At 39.6% G+C, this 25,078-nt stretch overlaps 5 protein-coding genes across 5 annotated transcripts in view; 4 read left to right on the forward strand and 1 right to left on the reverse strand.

Annotated features, from left to right (window-relative positions):
- Window positions 1–2,219: 2,219 nt before the first annotated feature.
- On the forward strand, window positions 2,220–3,138 carry anapc13 (anaphase promoting complex subunit 13). Its single transcript, XM_080505455.1, has 2 exons — window positions 2,220–2,485; window positions 2,943–3,138. Exons 1-2 carry the CDS (start codon window positions 2,387–2,389, stop codon window positions 3,066–3,068), a joined length of 225 nt encoding a protein of 74 aa, XP_080361581.1. The 5' UTR covers window positions 2,220–2,386; the 3' UTR covers window positions 3,069–3,138.
- A 532-nt stretch (window positions 3,139–3,670) lies between these two features.
- On the reverse strand, window positions 3,671–6,690 carry LOC308136910 (lathosterol oxidase-like). The gene is made up of 6 exons (XM_080505454.1): window positions 6,552–6,690; window positions 5,393–5,608; window positions 5,147–5,279; window positions 4,871–4,971; window positions 4,138–4,266; window positions 3,671–3,941 (listed from the first exon to the last, which is right to left on the reverse strand). Exons 2-6 carry the CDS (start codon window positions 5,600–5,602, stop codon window positions 3,675–3,677), a joined length of 840 nt encoding a protein of 279 aa, XP_080361580.1. The 5' UTR covers window positions 5,603–5,608; window positions 6,552–6,690; the 3' UTR covers window positions 3,671–3,674.
- Window positions 6,691–10,462: 3,772 nt separating this feature from the next.
- On the forward strand, window positions 10,463–11,231 carry mt2 (metallothionein 2). The gene is made up of 3 exons (XM_080505118.1): window positions 10,463–10,569; window positions 10,661–10,726; window positions 11,012–11,231. The coding sequence occupies exons 1-3, from the start codon at window positions 10,545–10,547 to the stop codon at window positions 11,101–11,103; spliced, it is 183 nt and encodes a 60-aa protein (XP_080361244.1). The 5' UTR covers window positions 10,463–10,544; the 3' UTR covers window positions 11,104–11,231.
- A 2,094-nt stretch (window positions 11,232–13,325) lies between these two features.
- Window positions 13,326–14,289, forward strand: steep1 (STING1 ER exit protein 1). Its single transcript, XM_080504302.1, has one exon. It carries the CDS (start codon window positions 13,420–13,422, stop codon window positions 14,095–14,097), a length of 678 nt encoding a protein of 225 aa, XP_080360428.1. The 5' UTR covers window positions 13,326–13,419; the 3' UTR covers window positions 14,098–14,289.
- A 1,467-nt stretch (window positions 14,290–15,756) lies between these two features.
- nup93 (nucleoporin 93) overlaps window positions 15,757–25,078 on the forward strand; it is a 31,734-nt gene continuing 22,412 nt past the window's right edge. The window contains exons 1-3 of the mRNA XM_080505205.1: window positions 15,757–15,859; window positions 16,900–17,082; window positions 17,379–17,496. Of these exons, the coding sequence (XP_080361331.1) occupies window positions 16,904–17,082; window positions 17,379–17,496 (297 nt within the window). The 5' untranslated portion in view covers window positions 15,757–15,859; window positions 16,900–16,903. The remainder of the gene's footprint in view (window positions 15,860–16,899; window positions 17,083–17,378; window positions 17,497–25,078) is intronic.

Genomic DNA, 25,078 nt, shown 5'->3' on the forward strand with positions numbered 1-25,078 from the left:
GAACACACCAATGACTGCGTCTCCGAGTACATAAAGATCATCCAACATACAGTAAGCAATAATGTGTCAAACATGTAAAACTGGCGATGAACCTTAGAGCTCCATGATAAACTGTATCCAGGGACTGTAAACTACAAGAGGAGCCATGCATATACAGAACATAAATATAATCCAGATTTCCTCTTTGCTTTTAATGTGTTACACGCTATTCCTTGTTTTCAGTTTTTCATTCCCAATAACAATATAATAACAATCTGACATTAACAATATCTATTATGGCCTTTATTTAAGCAGTTTAAAGACTTATCAGTGCATTCATCACCCTGTATGTCAGAGGACCAACTTCAGAATTCCGTCCATATTTCTTTGAATAATATCAGGCCTATATACATCTGATTTACCAGATTTACTTGTAAAATATGAAACATCCAGATCCCTGAAGTCCTCAGGATTAGGTTTATTAAGTGTTCCCATAGTCAGAGGAAACAAGGTGAAGTAGCTTTTCATTACTATACTCGTCACCTGTAGAACAAACTTCCTGAACATCACTTCTTTTAAATCAGGACATAAAACACTATTACTTGCTTTGGCCTTCCATTAAACAGTATACATTGTATTTATTGTATTAATTACATCCGAATAAAGCATTGTTTTATTTCTTGTACTTTTCATGCCTTTCTTATTCACTTTGTTTTTATGTATTTTTTTCATGCACTGTGAAATTGCCTTGTGTCTGATTGGTGCTCGACATAAATAAACATTACCATTATTCATCAATACAAAAATCATTTGATAATTTAGTAAAACTGAACACACTTACTGTAGGATTTACAGCCCCAACAAAAATCTAATTTCTTTCAGGACTTTGTTTTGCTTTTGTTTTTTGAGACATAAATACTTGTTCACTTTCTGTTGCATTCCGCACACCACAGCATTTCAATAAACTGTTTATGAGTGAAAGGCAATCAAACATTAAATTATCAAAATTACATGAAATATAATGACTTGTGTGCTTGAATGTGAGTTTATGAAAGACTGCCTTAATGTGCAAAAACAACCCAGAATAAATGTGGCATTTCTTCAATTATGTAATCAAGAGGCTGACATCACTCATCTTAAAAAAGTCTTCACAATCAATTTTGATGGTAACCCAAATGGTAGGTTTATTGACACCAACGCCACTTCATGAAATCTGGCCTTTCTTGACCAGGTAATTCATAGTTTGCGAGAGTCATACACTCTGCTTCGATCTAGGGTTGTATTGAAAGAATTGTTGCGGTACATCCCAGTCTTGCTCAGAGTTGTGGAGAATTTATGAGATTTAGGATGGAAGGTATATGGCGCGGTTTCATCGACTGGCTGTTGACGTCCATAGTCACTGTATGTGGTCCTGTACAGGAGACTCTTGACATTTGGTTTTTCTCCTGATGCGGCCTCTGAAGTTGCCGGTTTCCCCACGTAAGAGAAGACGGGGTTTCCAGGGTTGACACATGGCTTTGGATCATCTTCCTGTTGTTCTTGATGGAGTGACGTCGTTGACATATCTACAAAGGACAATGGCATATCTTAAGTTTACATGACATCTCCAACTGCTGGAATATAAGATTGCACAGTGTTCTTCACAGTTGTTCTCACGAGTAAATTCAAAATCAAGACACACAGATTGCCAGCACAACACAATCCAGAAATCTTGGATATTAAATCAGTTTAAATCTATTTCTCTATTTCTTTAAACAGCAAATAGTAGATTACAGTGAAGTGGTTGAACGTGGCAGTCAAGTAAACAGCCAGAAAAATGTTACCCGGTGATGCATCATCTATACATTTACTGTTAAATCACTGGAGAAACAACCTCAATGAGGCTCTGATCTTGCTATTTGGTAATATTTGTCCAATAATTACCTTCAAATTGAATAAAAGAACCAAATACCACCGAGTTAGCAGGTCAACGTCTTTCTAACTACAGCACGGCCGAAGTGTATGGTTACCATGGAAACCATTAAACATTCTGAATCAAGTCAGCATAAACCTTTGTCTGGTGAAGCTATTTACATTTTTTTTTAAGGAACTTTGATCGAATGTCAAATCATCTAACAATCACTTTATATATTTTTTCTTTAATTTTATTTTCGTGGGTTTTTTTTTAATTCTGCGACCGGAGGATTCACAACGTCATCACCATGCGTCATACGTGCAATTCCCGCGTCCGATCTTTTCAAACTGAAGTAAAAGTATCGCACTGTTCATATTTTACTCCAGTTTCGGTGCATGTTACTCTCTGGTTGTTTATAAAGATCATTTCGAGATTGTCTAAGCGTCGCGGTGGACTATCTATTTTTCTTCCGAGGCGTCGTTTCGGTTGGCAGTGTGAGCCTTTGGCCAAAGGATGGACAGTGAAATCCAACGTGACGGGAGAGTTCTGGACCTCACAGACGACGCCTGGAGGGAGGACAGACTCCCATACGAAGATGTCACCATTCCTCTGGTGAATATTGTGGTTGATGTCAGTTTTAGCGTGAGCCAGCTCAATGTGATGAGTTGTAACTGCGTTGCAGACGCGTTTTACAATATGTGGGATACTTTAGTGTGTGTCAAAGGATTGACTACAAAATCTTACTTCTTGTCTATAAATCTTGATCTTGGGCCTAAATACATCTCAGATGTACTTGTAGAATAGGAAACATCCAGACTCCTGAGGTTCTCAGGAAGAGGTTTACTGAGTGTTTCGGTGTCAGAAACAAACAAGGTAAACAAGTTCCTACGCTCCTGGAAGTGGAACAAACTTCCTGGAACTGGAATGGATGGCTCTTCCTAAACTTATTCAAGAACACATCCAGACTGTTTGAATATTTTTGATGCTATGATGGCAGTGATCAAGTAAAATAACTGCTCATCCCTTTTTTGTGTGTGTGTGTTATTGTGTTATCTCCATTTTCTTTCAGAGTGAACTCCCGGAGGCTGAGCAGGACAATGGAGGATCCACGGAGTCGGTGAAAGAACAAGAAATGAAGTGGACAGACCTTGCCCTGCAGAGCCTGCATGAAAACACACCGAGCACAGGAAACTGAAAGACTGAAATGGATTTGCACTGTAAAGCAAAACACACTGTGTATGTCCACACATTGGAACTACTCATCTTTACCCATTTTGTTGTGTCATAAATTGTTCATGCAAGACAAAAATAATGCACTTGTGTATTTTGATAGTTAAAATATAATCTTTTAATTAAAAATGTTCATTTAGTTTGAATGGATGCCCAGATGCTATTCAGTCCAAATATCCCCCAAATAATATATCATATGGACATAAAGATAATTTCCTCATACAAATCATTAGAGCAAAAAGTTAAAACAAGTTTCGGTTCCTTGTAGGACATATGTGATCTCATAGCTACCAAAGGCAAATCACAACAGGTACAATACACCTAAATAAATACTTTCATTTGGCCTGTAGCATTCCCCTGTATAGAGTATTTGTGCTCTTATCTCAACCCTGTTAAATCTTGGCACTATATTTAACCATATCACCTTAATAAGCACCTCCACTATACTGTTCCTGCAACACAGTACACAGACAGTTGGCTTCTTGCCTTCTGCCTCGAATCTCTAAATCTCTCAACTTTAGAGTCAGGGTAACAGTTTCTTGACTGGAAGTCTTAAATGCAACACTTGTCCTCATTGTCTCTGTGATGCCTCTGCAAGCTTCCGGATGTGGTCGTGTGGCCCTTTTCCCAGCAGGGCTGAAGGATACCGGTAGGAGCCCCCCAAACGATCCCACAGTGTGAAGTATTGTCCATAGTTGTAGTAGAAGTAGAGGTGGTGGTCTACGTGGTGAGCGGCACCATTGATCAGGAAAATCAGGAAGCCGGGGAGCTGGTAGTCTCCATCGTGTATGGAAATTGTCCAGACGTTGACAAAGACAAAGAGTGAAAGGTAGAACACCTACAATATCAATATTACAAGTGTCAGTATAGGCACGACAAAGCATGTCTAGAATTTAATATTTTTTAAAGAGCAAGCTTCTACAACATTTTGACCAGAAAGAGTTCATTCTAGTACGATTCAACTCAAAGCATTAAACATTGAGTGAAGCCTTTAATGTAGCGTAAATATCTAAGTGGGACATTTACATCATTACCTTGTGGAGAGGGAAGATAAAAGGGTAGAGGTGGTAAGGTAAACTCTGCAGGAATCCATCAAGTGGGTGAAAGGCATGACTGGCAAACGGCGTGGGGATCTTAAATATGTGATGCTGCTTATGCAAGTACTGAGGGAGAGAAGCAAGAACGAAATACCCAGAATATCACAGCTGTTGTGGTGAAAATAGACAAAACATGGTCCCTATAGTTTTATTCTGAGTCGTCTCCAAAGTCCTCATCTACAATGGAGAAAAGTGTCACTTTGTGGGGAAAAAAACATTAAAAAGTGACTAATTAATATGTTTGTGGGATGAAATGTTTTCGATTGTAACATTACTTTGTCAAGCAATAGAGGAATGACTGATAATAGACCAAACGGGTAGCTGGTGGCCCCCATCTGTCTTCTTTTTGGACTATGAGATGATTTCAAAATATTGTGATGCAACGTAGAAGGTCAATTACCTTCATTCTTTAAATGTTCTGAAATTCTATGCTTATATAGTGTAAAATGTGATTTTTAAGCTTAAAATAAATAATAATAAAGTAGAAGGTACATAAATTAAGAACCAATGGAGTAATTATGCGAGTAAAATCGTCAAACAACTAGCTGAAAATGTTCAAGTGATAATTATAATTGAGCCCTTTCACACTGCGCACAGTGCCATTTCTTTGGTAATATAATTTAATTGACAGCAGCGGTTTTAGATTGACACTGAACAGGCTGAAACTCACCTTGTAAATGCTTTTATGATGCATCCACCGATGTATCCAGTAGATACACATATCGGTGAAGAACAAGAAACCAACAATGCTCAGAAACACACCCGACCATCCTGAAAGAAAATCATTGGAGTTAGTGCCCTAAATGTGGCCTTCGCTTTAAATGTCATTAATGTTGAAATTTGCAATTGGCTTTCATTCAGATTATCATTGTTTCCTCTGACAACAGGCCCAAAACAGGTTTATAAGGAGCTGTCAAGGAACTAGACATTCAAATTGTATTCTCACCGAGGGAAGAATCACTGATGTTGTCATAAAGTCTGCTGTGTCCCCTGATCTCCAAAAAGAAAAGAGTCACCGTGGGAAAGCTCATCCAGAAAATAGAGACAATTCCCAACCAGATCTCTTTTCTTATCTGATTCTGTTGTTTGAATGAAAGACATACATGTAAATAGAAACGGTCACTTGCTGTTTCTTCCTTCAGCCATTGATCGAATGCTACAAATTAGAAGTCTGTGGCCTGGCCCAGCCTACCGGAATAAACTGTGGATGTTTCATGAGTTTATGGTCAAACACAAAGTGGAAGCTGAGGGCACCGAAGCCAAGGTAAACCAGCAGCCCTCCCACATTGGTCACCACCCACAGACTGATGATCTGACGCAGAGCCCAGTGCTCAGGCCAGGAGGCCGGGTAAACATATGGAGTGAAGACATAGCGATCAGATATGTTGAGCACATGATCCATGGCCACCTGTGAAAAACAGAAATGCACAAAAAAAATAAATTAAATGTTTGTTAGTAATTCTGAGTTTATACTTTTTGCAACCACTGGTGTAATGAACACACTATGACTACACTTCTACTTCATCACCAAAAGTCACATTTTTGTGCTATACTTTTACTTTTTTTATAAACTTGTTTTCAATTGAAACTGCTGATGCAAAAGTAAAAGCTTGTTAATAAAAAAAAATAAGATAAGGATAAGGATTTGTCACAAGACATCAATTGACGCGTCATGCTTCGATTCAAAAGCTTCTTAAAACATTTCTTTAGTGTTGATGAATGAACTTTGCTCGGATCTAATCAGTGTATTCGGTCAGTGTTCACATGTCTGCTGAGCCACTCATCCCTACCCACAGAAAACAAGTCTCTATTCACTATTGTTGCATAATTATAGGTTTTTAATCACATATATATTGGCATGTCTTTAACAAATACAGATTAAAATGGGGCTGCATAGTGGTGTGGTGATTAGCCAAAAGAGGCCCTGTCCTGCATATTTCAGTCGCACACCTGATTGTAATGACAGGGAGAGAGCTAAAACCAAACTCCAGGACCAGGATTGAAGAACACTGCTCTCGTCCATCACACAGTATAAACACAGAGGCAGTCACACACACCTATGCAAAATTAAACTCAGCCACCCAGACGTGAACCTGGCTGAGATATTTCTTGATATGAGACTTCCTCGCTTTGTGGCCCACTGTTTCCTCCCATAGTCCAAAAACATGCGTTTGCATTCTAACTGCTTCATTTGACCATTTCAATGGTCATTTGAAAAACAATACAGAATTTCAGGCTCTGTTGTCACATTTATGAATTACATTTCAGTAAGCACTAACTTCCAAACTTCTACAGCTTGTTTTATCAGGAAAACTAATTATGTTAAAATGTTTATTTTTGGCTGTACTGACCTGTTTTAAGACCACGGCCTGATGTCAAGATTTCTCGATCCTTCTTAGAAACAAGTAGAGATCTCATTCCTCCATATGCTGCCCGTCCAGCAACGTATCACTAGTGAGAGGAGACACGTGGTCAGAGACAGCATTTAGCTCTGTGGCAGAATCATACAATACTACTAACACTTCACTGTATATCCCAATATCTGTCGCACTAATATGAAAAACCTCTCCCCTTGAAGAGAGTGAAGACTGACAGGATAGTTCTGTTTTCTCGTAATTTATCACATCTGTTACGAGAATGTAAGGAGACGTATTCACTTCGGTTCCTAGTGGAACGAGATCCCGGTGTGCTCAGCAAATAGCAAGAGGTTCGGTGACGGCAGCAGACTTCATCTAGTCATAATTTGGTTCCGTAATTTTTTTCATTGAAATGTCTATTCTGCACTATTGGGCCATTAGTTTGACTGCATTTGATACAATGCATAAAAATATGTTTGGTGTAAATGATTCAATGTGGAATAAGTCAAATCTCCTATGTCACGTTTTAGGCCATAAATAATCTCAGCATGTGCTGGTGCCACTGAATCATGCATCGCCTGTTTTTAACCCGCTCAGGGGGTGGGCGCGTGTCAAAGTTGGTTCCAGTTGATGTTCCCTGGCCCATGCAGAACTAAAGTATCAAATTGCAGATTAACTGTCTGCCCTTTAAATGAAGACAGACACACATAGACACTACAGAAGTTGGAGCTTCAGGCGCAATCTATTGCATCAAAATTCTTGAAAATCAAATAAAACACATTTCTACAGTTGATTGTCTTTTCAGCCACACACAACACTCTTAAACACACATTAAACAAATAATTGTTACCAACTATTTTTAATCTACTTTCAGACATGAAACAATCTGAGGAAGATGCTTCATGTTTTCCGTTTATAGGACTATATGTATTTTTTTTCCATAGCTGATATTTAAACATACAAAGTGTCACATTTCTATTCCAACTCCTTAGAAGACATTCACTAAAACCATTCAATATTGACCATTTCCATCCCTGAGAATAAGGGTATTCCAAGGCAATTTATAACGATCACAAAACATATCACTACAAATCTCCACTATCCTCGGTTAATATAAATCAAAAATATCTTAAGTTAATTCAGCAGAAAGAGACAAAACAGCCCTCTGGCCATCTTAAGCACAAGTTTCTATTGTGCTGCTGCTATATTTGCCAAAATCTGCATGTTTTCCATATTTCGCCAGCACATTTACAATTCTGGTACAAGTTTGGAACATTTCTATTTCACACATAGAACTAAGTTGTTTCACAGGTAAGACCTTTTTACTCATCGACCATGAAAACCCTCAGCATAGTATATGTGTGTGTGTGTGTGTCCCTCTAGAGGTCACTGCCATGATCAGCACCTTTCTGCCGTCTGTAAACCTACCCACCTCTCACTCACTGTTGTCCCATCTGAAAATAGGCTTAGTAGGTTTGACCTGAACAGTTGAAGTAGAAAAAACCCAAAGCTTTTTGAATAGATTTCGAGTAGAACTGGATCAAAACTAATTAATTAACTTTCCGGTGAAATTCAGTGTGATTTGCAACCAAAAGGAAAAATAGAAATATAATTTCCTCCAGTTTCAATGACATTGTGTGATTTTGCTTTTATTACATTGATATATAGTGGCCCTGTTTGAGAAGTTGTGCATCACTTTAAGTTTTTCATCTCAAATAACAATACTAAATTGAAGGGAATAATAAAATATAGAAATATGTCATTGTGTTTGTAATATCTATTATAATAGCGCATATACTTCAGTGTTCAGCTCCTTCAAATGAGTAAATCATCTTTTTATTCATGGTTTATCTTAACAATTCAAGATTTCTGAGCAAACATCCAATTGAAAACTATATATTGGGTTTATTTCTTTACCTACAACTTAGTGACACAGAATATATCATATATTTCTAAGGTGCCAGATAATTGAACTACGGTACAAAGAGGAGGATATGTAGGATTTTTATCAGTTTTCACTATATTTGTATGTGTGCAATTGTGTAGCCTTACATTGACTTTAAATATTTGAAACATACGATTTTCCTTCTGGATAAAACTTTAAGTTCAGAGTAAAACATTTTTTTAGCTTTCCATTATGTTTTTAATAAGCATTTTCACCCATTACATAATCCAAAAGTACATTTTCAAGCTATTGTTTATTTAATATTCTAACTGCTTCCAAAAACGTTGCACTCATCTCCAGATTGCACTCTGCACTTTTTTTGTTGTTTTTTTTGTTGTTGTTGCACGTTTTGCATGCGTCACTAACTTCTCAAAACTGTGGGAAAACACACGCACTTCACTGAAGCGGGCGCAAAGGGGTCAGTGCTGCATTCAAGTTCCCACTTCAGTCGTTAAATCCAATTTACACAAATGTGAATAGTTTTTGTGGCTAAATGAGGTGTAAAAATACATAAGATATATAGATTTAAGTAAAATAACATTTTTCCACAATGCCCACGATTTCGAGAGCATTTTAAAAAGTGACATTTTATGATTTATTCCTGGAGCTGATAATTCAGTGCTCGTAGCTTCAGCTTTTTCTTTCTCTTTTAACGTGAAGCAAATATCACACTCATTTACACGACTACAACACTGTCTGGTGTAAATAAGTCGCCTGTTTGAGAGCTTTGTGTTACATTAGGCAGCTTGTCTCGTGTCGTGTGCGCCCGAGCCGCTGTCGATGGCGGGATTTCCCACAGCGCGTGATGCGTTCATGACGGGCGCAGAGCGAAGCGGCCGAGTGCAGAGCTGCGGGACGGTGACAACACTGTTGTGTTTACCGTCTGTAACGTGTGCACTGTCCCCAAAACTCCGGGAAACACCACAAAAGAAAAAGAGAAGAATGGCCGCTTTTATATGATTCACCCCCCACCCCCTCCTCTCACACACACATCCCCAAAGCATCCATTAAAACATGATTTGATAGAATTAAAGCAAACAAAAATAGTTCAGCAATAAACAACATAACACGGTAACATGTTCAGAATGTATTTCAGAATTACATCGTGAACTATCATAATGTGACTTTTGAGCATGTTCAACCTGCTAGAGAAGCAACAAAACCAGTAATGTGTATGGTTGATGCAGACTGACCATATCCATGTGGGTATAATAAGTTTGATGATTGACTCTTATTTATAACCATGTTTAGTTTAAATCGTGGGGGAAAATAACACTTACAAGCATTTCTTACAGTAACAATAACAAACAGCAACTCTCGAGCCCAGTGTTTATTTATGCTTATCCCGCACAACCCACTGAGATAAAAAATATTATTTAAATTACGCAACAAGTGGAAGCTGTTAATACCAATAATTCATTTTAGCTACTTGCTGTAATGAATACCATACAGTGCAGACTGATTAATGTGAGAAATGGTCAGATATATTCATTTACTTAAATTCCTTTTTTTTCTTTTCTTAAACTTTTTGTAAAATTTATCACGAAGGCATTTTTACAAGTTTCCAGTTGATCCGTGCGCAACGCACTTTGCGCACATCGTTCTAAGTATAAAAGCCTAGTATGACACTCACGTGGTGTTTTATGCTCCCTCATCAGAGCTCAACGATTTTAATAATGTACATGTTCAGATCATTGTGCTCTTCCATGTGTTCTAATGATTTATTCTGTCAATGTGTTAAATTTTCCTGTGTTGCTGTTTTTATTTCTCCGCGCGGTGGAAAATGTGTTGTTATGTAATAAAACGCACGGTCCTGCTGTAGGTAGGTTAAACCAGGTCGTGTGCACAAACCTCTTTGTCATATGTGCCTGCGTGCAGCGTGACAGACTCGTTTTGCACTCGGTCCTGTTGTTGTCTGGACGCTATAAAAAAGGTCCGCCCCTCCGGTTCACACTCACAACACACCGACTCCTTCCAGGACGCAGACGCACCAGTACCAGCAGATTCTCTCTCCGTGGACCAACAACCCCAACAACTGAAAAATGGACCCTTGCGAATGCTCCAAGAGTGAGTATTTTTTCTTTTAAATGTATGTATTTGTGCTTTGGCGTTGGCTTGCCCTTTTGAGACTGAGCAATGTGTGTCTCCTAATTTACAGCTGGAAGCTGCAACTGCGGCTCATCCTGCACCTGCACAAAATGTAGCTGCACCAACTGCAAGAAGAGTAAGTTGAATTCATTCCTACATTTCCCTGGTGTTTAATCACAAACATGATCCTCTTAACGGCTCCAAACCTTTTAGATAAATGTAAATTTGAGGGTTGAGTCTAAAGGCAAGACTCTGCACAGGTGGATGTGATTAGTTGCAGTGGTTTTTGTGGATTCTTCATGTAAAACATGACCTCCTGCCTTGCATCTGTATTGATCCTGGCCAGAAGATTGTGCCTCGCTCTGACTTTGTCAAGATTCAAAATGGTCTCTGCTGCATCTCATGATTGGTGTCTTTACAGGCTGCTGTCCTTGCTGCCCATCTGGTTGCAGCAAATGTGCCTCTGGCTGCGTGTGCAAAGGGAAGACTTGTGACAAGAGCTGCTGCCAGTGACCCGACCATGCTGCAGCATCAGCACGACCTTGTTGGAGCCCATTGAATTAATATGACCTGATCAGATGTATGGATTGTGTGCTGGGTTTTTTTTTTGTATTTGTCTTTGAAATAAACATATTTGATTAACATAATTTGGTATGTGTGGTGACTGAATTCAACTTGTACAGTGTCTCACAATCCAGGCCTGCAATTGTAAGGTTAATGACTTTAAGTCCCTCCTGCAGAGGGAGGGTACAAAGGTGAATCTATAAGCCTGTTAAGATAAACCAGTGTTTGGGGGGGGCAAGTCAAGGTTGCTCAATGAGATGTTGAATGACATGGAGAGGCTTCCATTTGTCTCTGACAAGGTTTATATAAACGTTTAATAGCTTAAAGACAAATGTATAAAATGTCTAACTTCAGACATTAACTTGATCAGAATCCTGATTTACACTGATTGTAAAATCAGAGTTGCTATACCTAAAGCCAACATGCACAATGGTTGGGTTCCCTTTAATTGAGATGGCAGTGGAGCCATTTAATCTAAAAGTTTCTAATATTTGGGCTGCTCCATAATCTATGAAATGATTCTTAAATCATCCCCTAAGTAAGTTGTGCTGGGTAGAAAACTAAGTATTTAAGTCATTGCATCTTTTAATAAAATTTTACCTTTACAAGAGTTATGTTCAAGCAGGGTGGGCAATCCTATGTGGTTTCAATATGCCCTCACTTCAACACACCTGATTTAAATGATTGGCCGTTATAAGGCTTTCTGCAGAGCTTCATGATACAATCATTAAATTCAGGTGTTGGAGCATAGACGTATTGAAAGCTCACAGGACTGTGGCCCGAGGAAACGTTCACCCTGCAGATCTCGATGCTTAATTCCAATTTTTTTTTTTTGCTATAGGATTTAATTTTTTTTTCTGCATGACCATTCACATGCATTTGTAAACTCGACCTCTATCAGACAGCCGTGTGAACGTGATCAGACCCAACATATTCGGGCCCTAGAGTGCATGGGCAGAAAATGGCGTGAAGTCACACAAAGCAAGCTGTTTATGGAAGTAAATATAGATGGTGCGTCCAAGATCGACTGATTATTTCCAGCCCAAACCACATAAAACCCACACACCTCAATAAAAACCAGCCCAAATGTAGACTGTGGTTAAGCTAGCTCGCAATTATCAGATATGCAGTGTGCCATGATCAATAACTCGTTCCAAAATAAATTCTCCAATCACATTGTCAGGAAACCTTGAGAACTCTTCTAATAAAAATGAATAATTCAAGCTAAAAACTACATATTAAACGTTAATTCAAATAATTTTTATGAACAAAAAAAATCTGAATTGGGTAGCATTTCCCTGCAATGGGAACTTTTCCCGAGAGGACCAGGAATGCCCATCCCTGGTTTAAGCCAACAATAAAGTACCCAGAAATCACACTCAGGTGCTTTATTTATTAAACAAATGTGAATAAAACAGAAATGTTGTCTGTTAAAACAATAACACTGCAGATCAAAGGTTCAGATATCAAGTAAGATTTTTGTAGATGTACTTACTGGAAGATTTTGATTTCAAACGAGCAGTTACACAGTGCAAAATTGTACTTAGTCATAACAAAAAAAAATTGTTCAAACAACAGTAACAGAACAATTTTCTTCCATACTCTGTGTGGATTTATTATTTCGAAAAAAACGAATTTTACAAAACTGTCACTCAGAATATAATTAGAACAAAATCTTTTTTTCCAAATGGAGCAGGATGCATACATTTAGGAGAAAAGGTGACATTGCACTGGTATCGTTCCATATCAATACCAACGTAGGTATCGATATTATCGATATGTGGATCAATCAGCCGATCACAGTTGACACAAAACTCAAATAATCAAAATACTACTTGATCATCGTATTATGTAATTCGTTGCTTTCGTCCTGCTTGTCTGTGATTATAGTTCACAATATGATTTTGTTTTAAAAAGGCAGGAACAGAATTTACTGGAGGGGGGATTCAATAAACTTGTGCTTCTTCTTACCCCTTTTCGACCATGTTAAGATTTCACTGCTTTTGTTTATATATTTTTTTTAAATAAAAAGACAAATAAAACAAGGGAAGACTTTATGACGTGGCATTTTGATTAAATTCTATATATTTAATTTGGGACTCTGCAGGGAAAAAAAGCCGGAACACAAATGCGACTGGCGTTTCCGACGGGGCACGTAACGGTGACGTACACAGGAAGTCTGTCGTGTTGTTGTTGAGCGCTAACGTTTCAGGAGCGTTTTTGTGAAACTTTAAAGAATATTTTACAAACCTTTCGTGTTGGGAGATGCCGAAGGTCGTGTCCAGGAGCGTGGTGTGCTCCGACACCAGAGACCGGGAGGAGTACGACGACGGAGAGAAGCCCCTCCATGTCTACTACTGCCTGTGCGGGCAGATGGTTCTAGTTCTGGACTGCCAGTTGGAGAAGCTCCCCATGAGGCCCCGGGACCGGGCCCGGGTCATCGACGGGGGCAAACACGCGCACAAGTTCTGCAACGTGGAGGAGGACGAGGTCGCGTACGTCAAGCGGGCCGAGGGCATCGAGCGGCAGCACCGCAAGAAGTGCGGCAAGTGCGGCCTGCTGCTCTTCTACCAGCACCAGGAGAAGATCACCGCCGCCACCTTCATCGTGGAAGGGGCCGTGGTGAAGTTCGGGCAGGGCTTCGGCAACACCAGCGTGTACAGCCAGAAGCAGCCGGAGGCCCCCAAGAAGGTGCGGGTGATGATGACCAAGCGCACCAAGGACATGGGCAAGTTCAGCTCCGTCACGGTGTCCACCATCGACGAGGAGGAGGAGGAGATCGAGGCCCGGGAGGTGGCCGACTCCTACGCGCAGAACGCCAAAGTGATCGAGAAGCAGCTGGAGAGGAAAGGGATGAGCAAGAGGAGGCTGCAGGAGCTGGCCGAGCTGGAGGCCAAGAAGGCCAAGATGAAGGGCACACTCATTGATAATCAGTTCAAGTAGAGACGGAGAATGGCGGCCTCTCCCGAGGAAATCTTGTGGACAATTTAAAAATGGGACTATTGTTGTGTTTGCTTGTTTATTTTAAAGGGCTTTAACTTCATTCCTAAATGATGGACTTTTGTATCAGTTTTACGCTTCCTGTGTTTATATTGTACAAACACTGAAAGACCAAATAAACACTTTTGGTACTCTTTTAAAGCAGTTAGTTTATTTTTCCATATTCTTCCTTCAGTCAATCCCCGTCTTCTTTTCTGCCCAGTCCACCTGTGGTGTGATTGGTAATACTGAAAGCAATGAAGCCCAGATCCATGTCCCCCTCCACGAGATCTGCTTCGAAGATGCTACGCTGCTTCTGGACAAACCGAAAGATAAAATCTCTTCAGGGTTTACCTCCCAGTGTGATGTGCTTGAGGGGAATACTAGTTAGTAATTGGACTACCCGAACTCGCTCAACACAGCAAAAACACTTATAAATTAGTAAATACAAGCTGTTGAATATTTAAAACAGAAAGAAACTTCCTCTTTCACACCTTTTATCACTGTTTTTAAGTATTTAATGTTTTTGTTAATATTGCTTTTAACTCTTAAAAGATTTTATAATGTTAAGTGCCATACAAATAAAATGCATTATTTTATTGTTAATAAAAAAAATATTATGGCAGATATATAAAAGAGTGGCTAAACATTGCAGACACTCTGAAACAAAGCAGTGAGATGGGGTCAGTGCTGTCTTCAACATTAAGTAAATTAACATTTAAGTTAATTTACTGGGTCCAGGGAGCAACACAAAAAATACGGCACACAGGAAGATTCTCAGGCCCAGAAATGAACCAGGAGTTTTCTATCTGTGAGCAGACAATGCTCACTGTGTGTACATATAAATATTTAGACTTACTTTTCAACAAGCAAGAGAGTCAACTGACTTTTAATCGTCAAACAGTGATCTAATTGATCATCAAACTCCTCAAAGTTGAGGGGCCACGTACAGCCCAGTTTGATCTCAATGTGGTGGAATTAGAGAAGTGAGAGTATGGTGGTTTCCTTTAGTTTTATGGCAAAAAACGACATCCTTATAATATTCTCATTTCATCACCTTTTTTTCTCAAATTTAATGCAACCAACATGAAAGTTCACATGAGTCGAAGTCGAAGCAAATCGAAGTTAAACTTGTGACCCTAAAGTAAAACTAGGTGTGATTTTCTATTTTTCTGCCACGGACCTTGCTACTAATTGCATTACCCATTTTTAGCTATGATTGGCCTCAGCAACCCATGACCCAGAATCAGATAAAGTGCTATCTGGGATCAGTTAATGGACATTTCAGCCGATTTTGGCAAGGCTCAAAAGTTTAAGATTTTCTTGGAAGTCCTTCTGAACCAGCGAAAAAGTCAACATTTATTGTGCTTTATTTGACAGTTTAACATTGTATTGTACTTGTTTGTGTTTAATTCTGAGTGTAGCTGTGGTGTTCAATTCTGAGTGTTAATAGTGTATTGTATTCTAAAAAAAATAAAAAAGTCGATTGCCAGTAGATGGCGATGGCGATACGTCTAAGTAACGTCAGTTTTAACTTTGCTTTCAGAACCAACGAAGAAGTGAAGGAAGTGACGTTATTCGTGCTTCGTCCAATCACAATTGAGCTCGCAAGTGCCGGGTCATCTGGATAATGTGTACCAAAAACTGAATAAGTAATTAAAAACAGAATACCATTTATTCAGAGAAGCAAAGCCAGGACTTCACTATTGTCCACATCACAGACCAGGTATGCGACGTGTCCATGTTCAATATAGTCATTCGATAAAACGTGTGAGAGCATGTGAAAGGACCGTTAGCAAGCTCGCCTGCTAGCCGACTACATTCATTTAACATGGAGCTAAACTATAGCATGCTAATGAAGCTATAGTTGTGTTTCAAGGTGTCCAAACATGTGGTTGTTATGGGATCTATCACATCTGTTCCCAGCAGATGAAGTACACTTCACAATGGCCCCTTTGTTGTCACTGTTGAAGTGAAATTCGGGTTCAACAGTATGCTAACCCCAAAGCTAACAAGTCCATGCGCGCGCTGCTACTGCCAATGTTGATGTCAGCTGCTTGTTGATGTCTGTGTATGGAAAAGAATAGCCTTATTATCATTATACGATATACATCGGAATTTGAGCGCTGCTATTCTCAACTACTGCAATATTAGATAGAACAGAGCACTATAGCAATAGGTTTATAGATGTTTCACTGTAAATGGTTTTAGTTGTTTGTAATGTTCACAATGTGTGTGAGGTTAGGGTGGTTATTGCTGTGGCCAATAATCTGTTTCGGAGACTGCTTGTCTTTGCTGTGATATACCTTTAATGCCTGCCTGCCGGTCAAACAGGTGTAAACCAGGGTGTGAGCTGTTCTTGATGATATTGAGCTTTCTGCTGAGGCATCAGGAAGTGTAAATGTTGGTACAATGTTGGGGTGGTACATAAAATATGTGCACTTTCTGTGAGAGCAGAGCCAATAACTCAACAATAATTTCTTGTACTTGTAGTAATACATTATTTTATTTTACTACGGTCAAGTTCCTCTAATTCTCTGCTTGTTTTCTCAAGTAATGGCAAGTCAAATATTATTCTTGAACATGAATTGATCCCCACAAACTAAGTACACGGCTTTACGTTTCACGAAAACGGGGTCAGGGGACAACCAAAAGTCTGGCTGTGGTCTGCAGGCTGTGCACTGCCCAGATTTGTTTGTAACTGCAGTATATTTCTGACCGGCTGTGTTGGCATTGCGTTCACCTGTAATCTTTCCATCTGTGCAGCAGGATGGATGCAGAGGGTTTTGGAGAGCTGCTGCAGCAAGCGGAGCAGCTCGCCGCTGAGACAGAAGCTGTGTCTGAGCTGCCGCACGTTGAAAGGAACCTTCAGGAAATCCAACAGGCAGGAGAGAGGCTCCGGTCCCGCACCCTGACCCGTACTTCACAGGATGCAGCAGATGTGAAAGCGTAAGGAACATTCGTCATATACATTCATTCATTTGTACTCATGTAGTCATAAGAGTGTCTTTATTATAACAGTGTTTTGCTGAATGAAGTCTGACAATCAATTGCGCTCTCCAAGATGAAGTGTTGGAGTTCAAATTGATCCCTTTTCAATCAGTGTAGATCTGACCTCACTTGCACCATTGTTACTGAATGTGTATCCTTGTTTGCCCTCTAGTGGTTTCTGAGTAGAATGCCAATTCTTTGCCAGGCTTGATCTCAGTTTTCTCACCATTTTTTTTTGTCCCATCGATTTTTAGGTCAATCCTCCTCGGATCCAGAGGTTTAGACATTTTCCACATTTCCCAGAGGTTGGAAAGTCTAAGTGCTGCAACCACCTTCGAGCCCCTGGAGCCAGTCAAAGACACAGATATACAGGTATGACTGTTTCCTACAAAGAGTACTCATGAAAATGAGTGGTTCACAGTGATTCGTAGGGGTGGAGATTGGAGAGGTCACACCCATGATCTTAACATACCCAAGGCTTCACTAACAGATTTTTTTCCTCCCAAGCAGTGTTTTCTCATTACATGCACTCTGGATGAAGAGTTTGCATTATAACTAATAACCATTTTAAATGGACTACACAGTGTCTGCATTGTTAAATAGCTCTCAGGCTGTGTAGTGTCACTGCAGCTTTGTCGTGTTTCTCTGAGCACCATTTCACCTAAAAGTACTGGTTAATATGTAATGTTTTACTGCAGAATATATTACACTGACTGATGGAAGAAGAGAGTGAATTTACAGTGGAGGGCTCGAACATCACCGTGACTTGTGGTTGCGTTTCTGTGGAGGTTCATGTCAGCATTCTCCACGGCAGCAGAGATCAATCTTTAGGTCACGTGTGAGGAGAGACCTCTGTTGGGCGTCTGAGGCTGTCTTGTAGGTGGGCAGTCTGAACTGCGGATGAGAAATCTGATACAATGCCCGAGGTGATGCCACTTTAGTTGGTATTATTTAGAACTACAGTGCAAAAGTTTGAAAACTGAAGAAATAGTGTGGGTGTGAAATTACGAGGCAGTGAGTTTTCAAGACCTCTGTCAAGTTCGCTTGCTCTGTTTTGCTTCAGGCTAACGGCTCAGGGTTTCATTTTGCGGGACTTGAACGTGACAAAAACTGTCCAGTAAGAGCTTATCTTGTGAGTAATGTGAACAGCAGGTTTTGATCCATATAAAGCCACAATTGGTGGTGCCGCACTTATTTCCATTGGCCACGAATCTGCCAAAGTGCATTTCACAATCTGCATAGTATCGGCTTTCATCATCGGCTAACTACTTTTATTACTCTCTCCATCTGGTTCAAAGTAGATTCTGTATTTTTCTGAGCTCCTCTCTGTCATTACTCCTACTTCCTGCTCTGCTTAATCCTCTTGACAATTCTTTCTGCTGTTTCTCTCTCCCATCTTCTCTATTTTATCTTTTCAGCAACAGCAGTTTTACACCATGCCTCCAAACCATTTCTGTTTCCTCCCTCCATTGCTATCCAACCGAAAGTTGTTTTTTCGCATCCACTCTTCTGTTTTATTGACATCTCTTCTTGGTCGGCCGGATGTATGCTGGCCTGGGTAGGTTAGATTGACTGGAATAGCACTTAGCCTCTGGCATTCGCTCTCCTTTTCCCTCTCTGGTCTTGACTTTCTTTTTTTTTTTAACCCTAATTGATGAAAAGAAAAGAGGAAAATACAATATGAAGTTCCATTTCAGAAAGAAAGAGTCGAACAGAATTTAACCAAAGGCACATCTCCATTAAAGCTATCACTTTTTATGCATTTGTGATATTGAAAGAGATCTTACCATCTGATTTGTATTCATCTGTCTCATATGGCTGGTTCTTGCGTATTATCTCATCTATTTACAAAATATATTACATTTATGGTGAGCCTAAACACACGTCCTACAAAACAAGATAAAAGCACAATCAGGCTTGGTTCATTATGACTTCCTTTCTGCGGTGTAATATGCTTTAGAACTCTTTCTTTCTATGGCATCCCACATCCTGTATATATTAATAGTTTATTACAAATATTAAAATAACCTATGCCCTTTGAAATGGCAGTGGTGTTAAATCACCATGTCTCCCACCAGTGTTAAATAACCAGTGTACGGATGTTTGTAATTTTCTGGTCACTCACAGTGTTTGAGCCGAGCTGGTCTGACAGAGGTGAGCACTCCTCTTAATAAGCCATCTGCTGGCACTTGGGTTTTTCTGTTTTAATGAAGATCACAGGATCGTTTACACACAGTTGCGTCTAATTGCAAATTGTGACTAATTGTGGGTCTAATCTAGCCTTTGTGGCAGCGAGCTCAAAAAAATGAAGCACACTCAGGAGGCTCATTCAGCCAGAAATAACAAAACAGAAGGGAAATTCTGTCTGCAAGGAAGAATACGAGGGAAGAGCAAGTCATGGTCTGAATCTGCACTGCTGTCTGCTGCTTTTTTTTTTTTTAAACCCCCCCCCTCCCAACAAATCTCTGTTTAGCATACTGCTGGGGGAGCCTCTGTCGCTTCATGTCACTCTGAGGAGAAAGCAGGTTAATTAGTGCTGAGATATTACAAGACGTCATCACATTAATTAGCTGTAGGCTAGGAGCTTGCCTTTAGAACAGGCATAACCAAAGACAAAATAGGCCCCTTTTTTTTGGCTGTGCAGCACAGACTGAAGCCTGCAGAGCAAACTCATATCTGAGAAAGCGTTCATTTTAACTCGAGGGATGACCAAATCAAAGTGTAAAAAATCGCAAAACCCAAACACCCCAAGTAATTAATCAGAAACACCAGTTATTTAATTGAAAAAGGTTGAGAACAAAACACTGCGGCACAAGCAAGAAGATGACAGACGCACCAGTAGAAGCAACCTTATTATGTTTAAGCGCCAGATTCTTGCTACCAATCATCTGAAGTAAAGAGAATTTTATATATTTATGCAAAATTTCTAAATAAAGCAAAATGTTATGTCGTTTAAGTACATTTTAGTGACAGAAAAATCACACAAAATAGACACAAATGTAGCATACAATTCACCAGTATAACATGCTTTTCCTACTTCGGCGACATCGTTACGGAGAACGTGTAAAAACGACGAAGGTACCAACGGCAGCTTAAGCCGTCTGCATAACGTCAACAGTACTCAATTTTCTATGCTTCCGGCAAAGATTAAAAAAAGAAAAGATAATTAATTGTGGTTGAAACCATTGTGTTCCTAGTTCTCACTACTTCTGCGACTGCCTTGTTTTGGAGATGTAAAGAGACATTAAACAAGTTATCAATCAGTTAGAAATGTAAACTTCGCCACGCTATTTGCTACTTCGCTCTCTGCTATTAAAGGTCGAACTGGGCTCTGTGTGCAACCCGAAGGAATTTGAATCAGAAAACTCAAATCTGCCATAGAGGGAAAAAATGAAATGTTTCCAGTCGTTGCAATTACTTTACAATCTGTCCAATCACAGATTCATCAGCATGTCGCATGTTTTTTAACCTGAGCTTTTTTATTCCTGTCAAAAGCAATCAATTATTGCACATTTTGGACAATTATACAGCAGAAAAACCCAATAATTAGCGATCAAATCAAGAGGGTGATAATAATACAATCGAGAACTGTGGACCCCCTCGGGCACTTTCACGTGATCAAATGTGGCTCTGTGTTAAAAGGTCTTACCTTTTGCTTCAGCTAAATACAAGCAGAGTTACAGTGTTTTTAACAAACGTCAAGTGTAGAAAATGTGGTGGCAGTGTGCACTTCATAGATCCCAGGAACCTTGTAAGCAGCCCACAAGGCGTGGTATAAAAGAAGTGGTCAGTGCAAGGGAAAAGATTTAAAACTTTAATTATTTAGGGAGTTTGCAACCAGCAGCTCTTTGGTTCACCCGGTGCATTTGAAGTCGTCGTAAGCTTGATTAGTCCGGCTCTGCACTATATCAGTGATGTTCTTGGTAACTAATTCCTCTGTCAACAAGTGCCAAAAAAGACTCATCGACAAGTCTTAAAAAAAAAAAGAAGGATAACACTCCGAAAATTTTGCAGCATTTCCAGTTTGGTGTTTTAAACAATCTCTAAAATACTGTGTGGATCGAAAGTGATTTGAAGCATTTAATAATGTTTTCAACAACCATGTTGGGTTTTAAATGCTGCTGAAGTACGAGGTGCTTTGTTCTGGGCAGTACACTGATGTTTGCGTATTTATTTATTTATTTATTTATGTATTTATGTATTATGTCCTGGTGAAATGTATCCAAGCTCAACATATCACATTATCCCCCTGGCACCTTTATTCTCAACAAAGTGGAAGCATATCTTGCAGTCTCATAGTCGCGTCGAGCTGCATTATTTCTTCAGACTGCATGAGACCATAGCATTTCTCTTGCATCATGTGTTTGAGCTGCTGCCTTGTTTTCATTGTCCGAGTTATTTTTGGTACTAATTGTTCAGATTTGGCCAAAAAATAGACTTTTTCATCAAATATACTTTGCCCCTGATTTAGACCAGTTGGAATTTAAATTGGTACTCAATAGCTCCAATACCAAGACTATTTCAGAGAAGACTTTTTTTTTACTTCCATTGACATGATTTTTTGTTTAATATTTGTGTTAAATGTACCTCTGTAACTATATAACTGAAAACCGTACAGGCGACAGAACAGGAGAGCTGCTCTGTGGTTGATAGAAGAGAAGGGACAAAAACAAAGGTTGATGATTGAGAGATGTTTGATGAAACACTCTGGCATTATTCAAGTCTGCACCACATGGTACAAGTACATTTAAGTGTGGGAATGTTCAACTTTTGCCGTTTTAACAGGAGATAATTTGCACATGAAGCAGAATGTACGCTCTAGAGGCGTTATGCTTATTGGCCTGGAAGGCCTGCAAATCTTCAGAAAGTCTTAAATAGTCCTATATTTGGGTTTTGATATTTAAGAACCAAAAAAAATATCTGCAATTATAATATTCAGGTCGGTCGGTTTGATCCACAATAAATAACAGATTTTTTCTTCTGTATTTAGTTTGTATGCTTTATTGGTGTCTTATTTTCTACAGCACTGACAAATAATTGTTCATTTGTATTTTGGTATTAATGAGACTAAAAGCAACACTTTTAAACACCTTAGTATTGATAATGATCCATGAAGACAGAAATGCTCCACTGACAATACTAAATTAGTTGGAATTTGACTTAATTGCTAGAGACAATGGGAAAAAGACCGCTCTCACTTTTCTGATTACACAAAAATATGTCAATGTGATGGGATTGTGGTATAATTATGCTAACAGTAACATACCATCATAAATCAAGTTTTCTAATTCCCTGCATCCCTCACTGTTAAGCTTTGCGCTTACTTAGTGAGGGTTTCTAATTTTATTTTATTTTTTTTATTTTATTTTTTATACGATTTAACCTCGTTGGTAAGAAAAGAATTGAACAATGACATCGACTACATTTCATTTGCCTCAATAAGACATCCCCCCCCCCCGTTTTTAGAGGTAATAAAAAGTTAATAAAACAATGTAGGTTTATACCTAAAATGTGCACGGATACCAACACTAATACTAGAACTGAATTTATCTCCAATAGTGTGTAATGTATTTGATTCATTGCTCTCTTTTGTGTCGTTAAAATTGGTGTGTGTCAGAGCCGAGAATCATGCATGAGATCGCTACACTGCTGAAATCTTCTCGCCGTGATACAGTGATGCTTATCAGTTTTGTGGAAACAGAAAATGCCACGATTAAAGTGATGAACACAGCATGGATCTGTCATGTCTGACTGATGCGCGCACGGCTGCGGCAGTGATGGAGCGCGCGACAGCGTTGCATCCTTGCGAACACGTGGGTTGCCCTCGGCTCAATTTCAGTCTATATCCTCGTGTTTATTTTAGCTTTAAAGGATGTAGAGCGGTAGGGATCGGGGAAATCGAAAATGGTTGACGAGACTCAAAGGAAACGCAAAACGTGCAGCCATTATTTATGAACGTGTGTGTTTCTGCATGAGTGAGCGGATACGTGCCTCCACGGCTCCTGTGCCGAACACACACATTCAGAGGGCAGTGGTGTGTGAATGATGTGTCTGCACATATATATACGGTTGAGCACAAATTAGTGAGGATCTTAGTATAGAAGGCTATATAGACACAGAATCTGAGAATGACCATGTTTTCTGACCACACAAGCAATGGACACCCTATTCAATTTTAATAGGATTGTGTTTGGTTTCTTAATGTTTTCCACTTTGATATATTAAAATATATTTACTTTGGTAAGATCTTTACAATAATTTGAAAGATTTCAGGAAATCTCTCTGAGATATCCTTTGTGCTATGATATCTATTTTTTTCCTTTACCCTTTGAACATGCACATGGGAGATATGAACATTTTTCGTCACAATAAAAAAAATCTATATCTGATTTGCGATCAGCTATTTTAACAATGTCTGATTTCCTTGAGCTTTGATCAGACATAAAAAGGAATAATTAAATGTTGATTGTTTAAGACTTTTAATATCAAATTAAAAAAGGACATATATCGCACGTGGAGTAAATCAGTAAATGTGTTTTTGCAGCTATAATGTCTTCATATTTGAAAAAGATAATGTGCAGCTCTGTTTCACATCAATAAAAAAACACTTGTTCCATAAAGGGAAGCAAATTCAATATGATTTTTTTTTCTCCATATTTTTGCACCTCGGATTGAAAATATAAATATAATTAATTCTCAATTCAAGCAGTTGTTCATGCATTAAAAAAAACAATTTCCTTTTCTTTTTGGCTTTGTGGTGCTAAAATATATTGCTGCATGACATGCTCATGTCCATATTTGCAGACAGCCTTTTGCTCTTTTTTGGAGGTGGCATTTGTAATGTATGTTCTTTGTGCTGGCTTGGAAACGCCACGGGTCCCTATTGTGCGCATCCGCGTTATTTGTTCGCTCTGCCATGCAATATTGCATGTAGAGGAAATAAAACAAAGAGGAGAGGGAAACAAAGAGGGGGGGGGGGATGGAACCTGAGAGAGTGCTGCGAAAACGCATGCAATGCATAGAAAAAAATAAAATTGTATAAGTGGAGGCGACGAGCAGAGCTGGTAGAAAAATGGCGACCGGTTGCAATTTTTTATTCTTTTTTTTTTTTTCTGTCTCTGTGTCCTCGTCTCACTTTTCACTGTACCATCTTTCACTGCCGGCACTCTCACTCTCTCTCTCTCTCCTTTCCCTCAGCTCACCTCTCCTCTCTCGCTCGCTCACAGCCGGTCCCTGTGCTTGCTCTCCCCATTCTCTTTCACATCACCTCCCTTCTTCTCATTTACCCCCCCCACCCCCTTCTCCATTTGCATCCTCACTATCTTTTCCTCTGCCCTCTCCATCCCCCTTACATACACACATATCCCTCAGCAGTAATGGCATGTATTCAGTGGATGCATTTGGCTAAGCCCAGAGCATCTGCTGAAATCCACAAGCACTCGTGACATAGCTTCACAGGATGTATGTGCATGTCTGGTCTCATGCGGGGCTCCTTGTGTTGCGTACGCATGCCGGTATCTGTGTCAGTCGCTTGCCGTCATGTGCGTTTATGAATGGAGGCGTGCGTAAAGTAGATTTGTCTGCATGTGACCGCGTCCATCCCGTCCGATTAATTCGACGACACGGCTGTATGAGATTCTGCTTTGTGCACAAAACTTCCATGTGAAGGTATGTGGATTAACATGCCTGCTTTGTGTGCGCGTGTGTGCGTCTGTGTGTGCACGTGCACACATGCAGGCGCTCTCGAGTCTGCTTATAGGAATGCCCCCGCCCGCCCCTTCCCCTCCATGTGCCTCCCAAACCCTTCATTAACTAAACATGACCCTTAAGAGCATGATTAGCCTCATTTCAAGACAGGATGTCGGAAGCCATCAACCGAGGGGGGAAAAATCCATTACTATAATTGCATTGAGCTGAGGGAGGGAGGAGAGCGAGAGGAAAGAAAGGAAGGATG

The sequence above is a fragment of the Blennius ocellaris genome (assembly GCF_963422515.1).
Source record: "Blennius ocellaris genome assembly, chromosome: 11".
NCBI lineage: Eukaryota > Metazoa > Chordata > Actinopteri > Blenniiformes > Blenniidae > Blennius > Blennius ocellaris.

Coding starts and splice junctions, on each gene's coding strand:
- anapc13 (XM_080505455.1), top strand. CDS start 2,387: ATGGACAGTGAAATCCAACGTGACGGGAGAGTTCTGGACCTCACAGAC. Junction 2,486..2,942: donor AAGATGTCACCATTCCTCTG/GTGAATATTGTG, acceptor ATTTTCTTTCAG/AGTGAACTCCCGGAGGCTGA.
- LOC308136910 (XM_080505454.1), bottom strand. CDS start 5,602: ATGGATCATGTGCTCAACATATCTGATCGCTATGTCTTCACTCCATAT. Junction 5,280..5,392: donor AACATCCACAGTTTATTCCG/GTAGGCTGGGCC, acceptor TTCAAACAACAG/AATCAGATAAGAAAAGAGAT. Junction 3,942..4,137: donor TTATCTTCCCTCTCCACAAG/GTAATGATGTAA, acceptor TTGATATTGTAG/GTGTTCTACCTTTCACTCTT.
- mt2 (XM_080505118.1), top strand. CDS start 10,545: ATGGACCCTTGCGAATGCTCCAAGA. Junction 10,570..10,660: donor CCCTTGCGAATGCTCCAAGA/GTGAGTATTTTT, acceptor CCTAATTTACAG/CTGGAAGCTGCAACTGCGGC. Junction 10,727..11,011: donor CTGCACCAACTGCAAGAAGA/GTAAGTTGAATT, acceptor GTGTCTTTACAG/GCTGCTGTCCTTGCTGCCCA.
- steep1 (XM_080504302.1), top strand. CDS start 13,420: ATGCCGAAGGTCGTGTCCAGGAGCGTGGTGTGCTCCGACACCAGAGAC.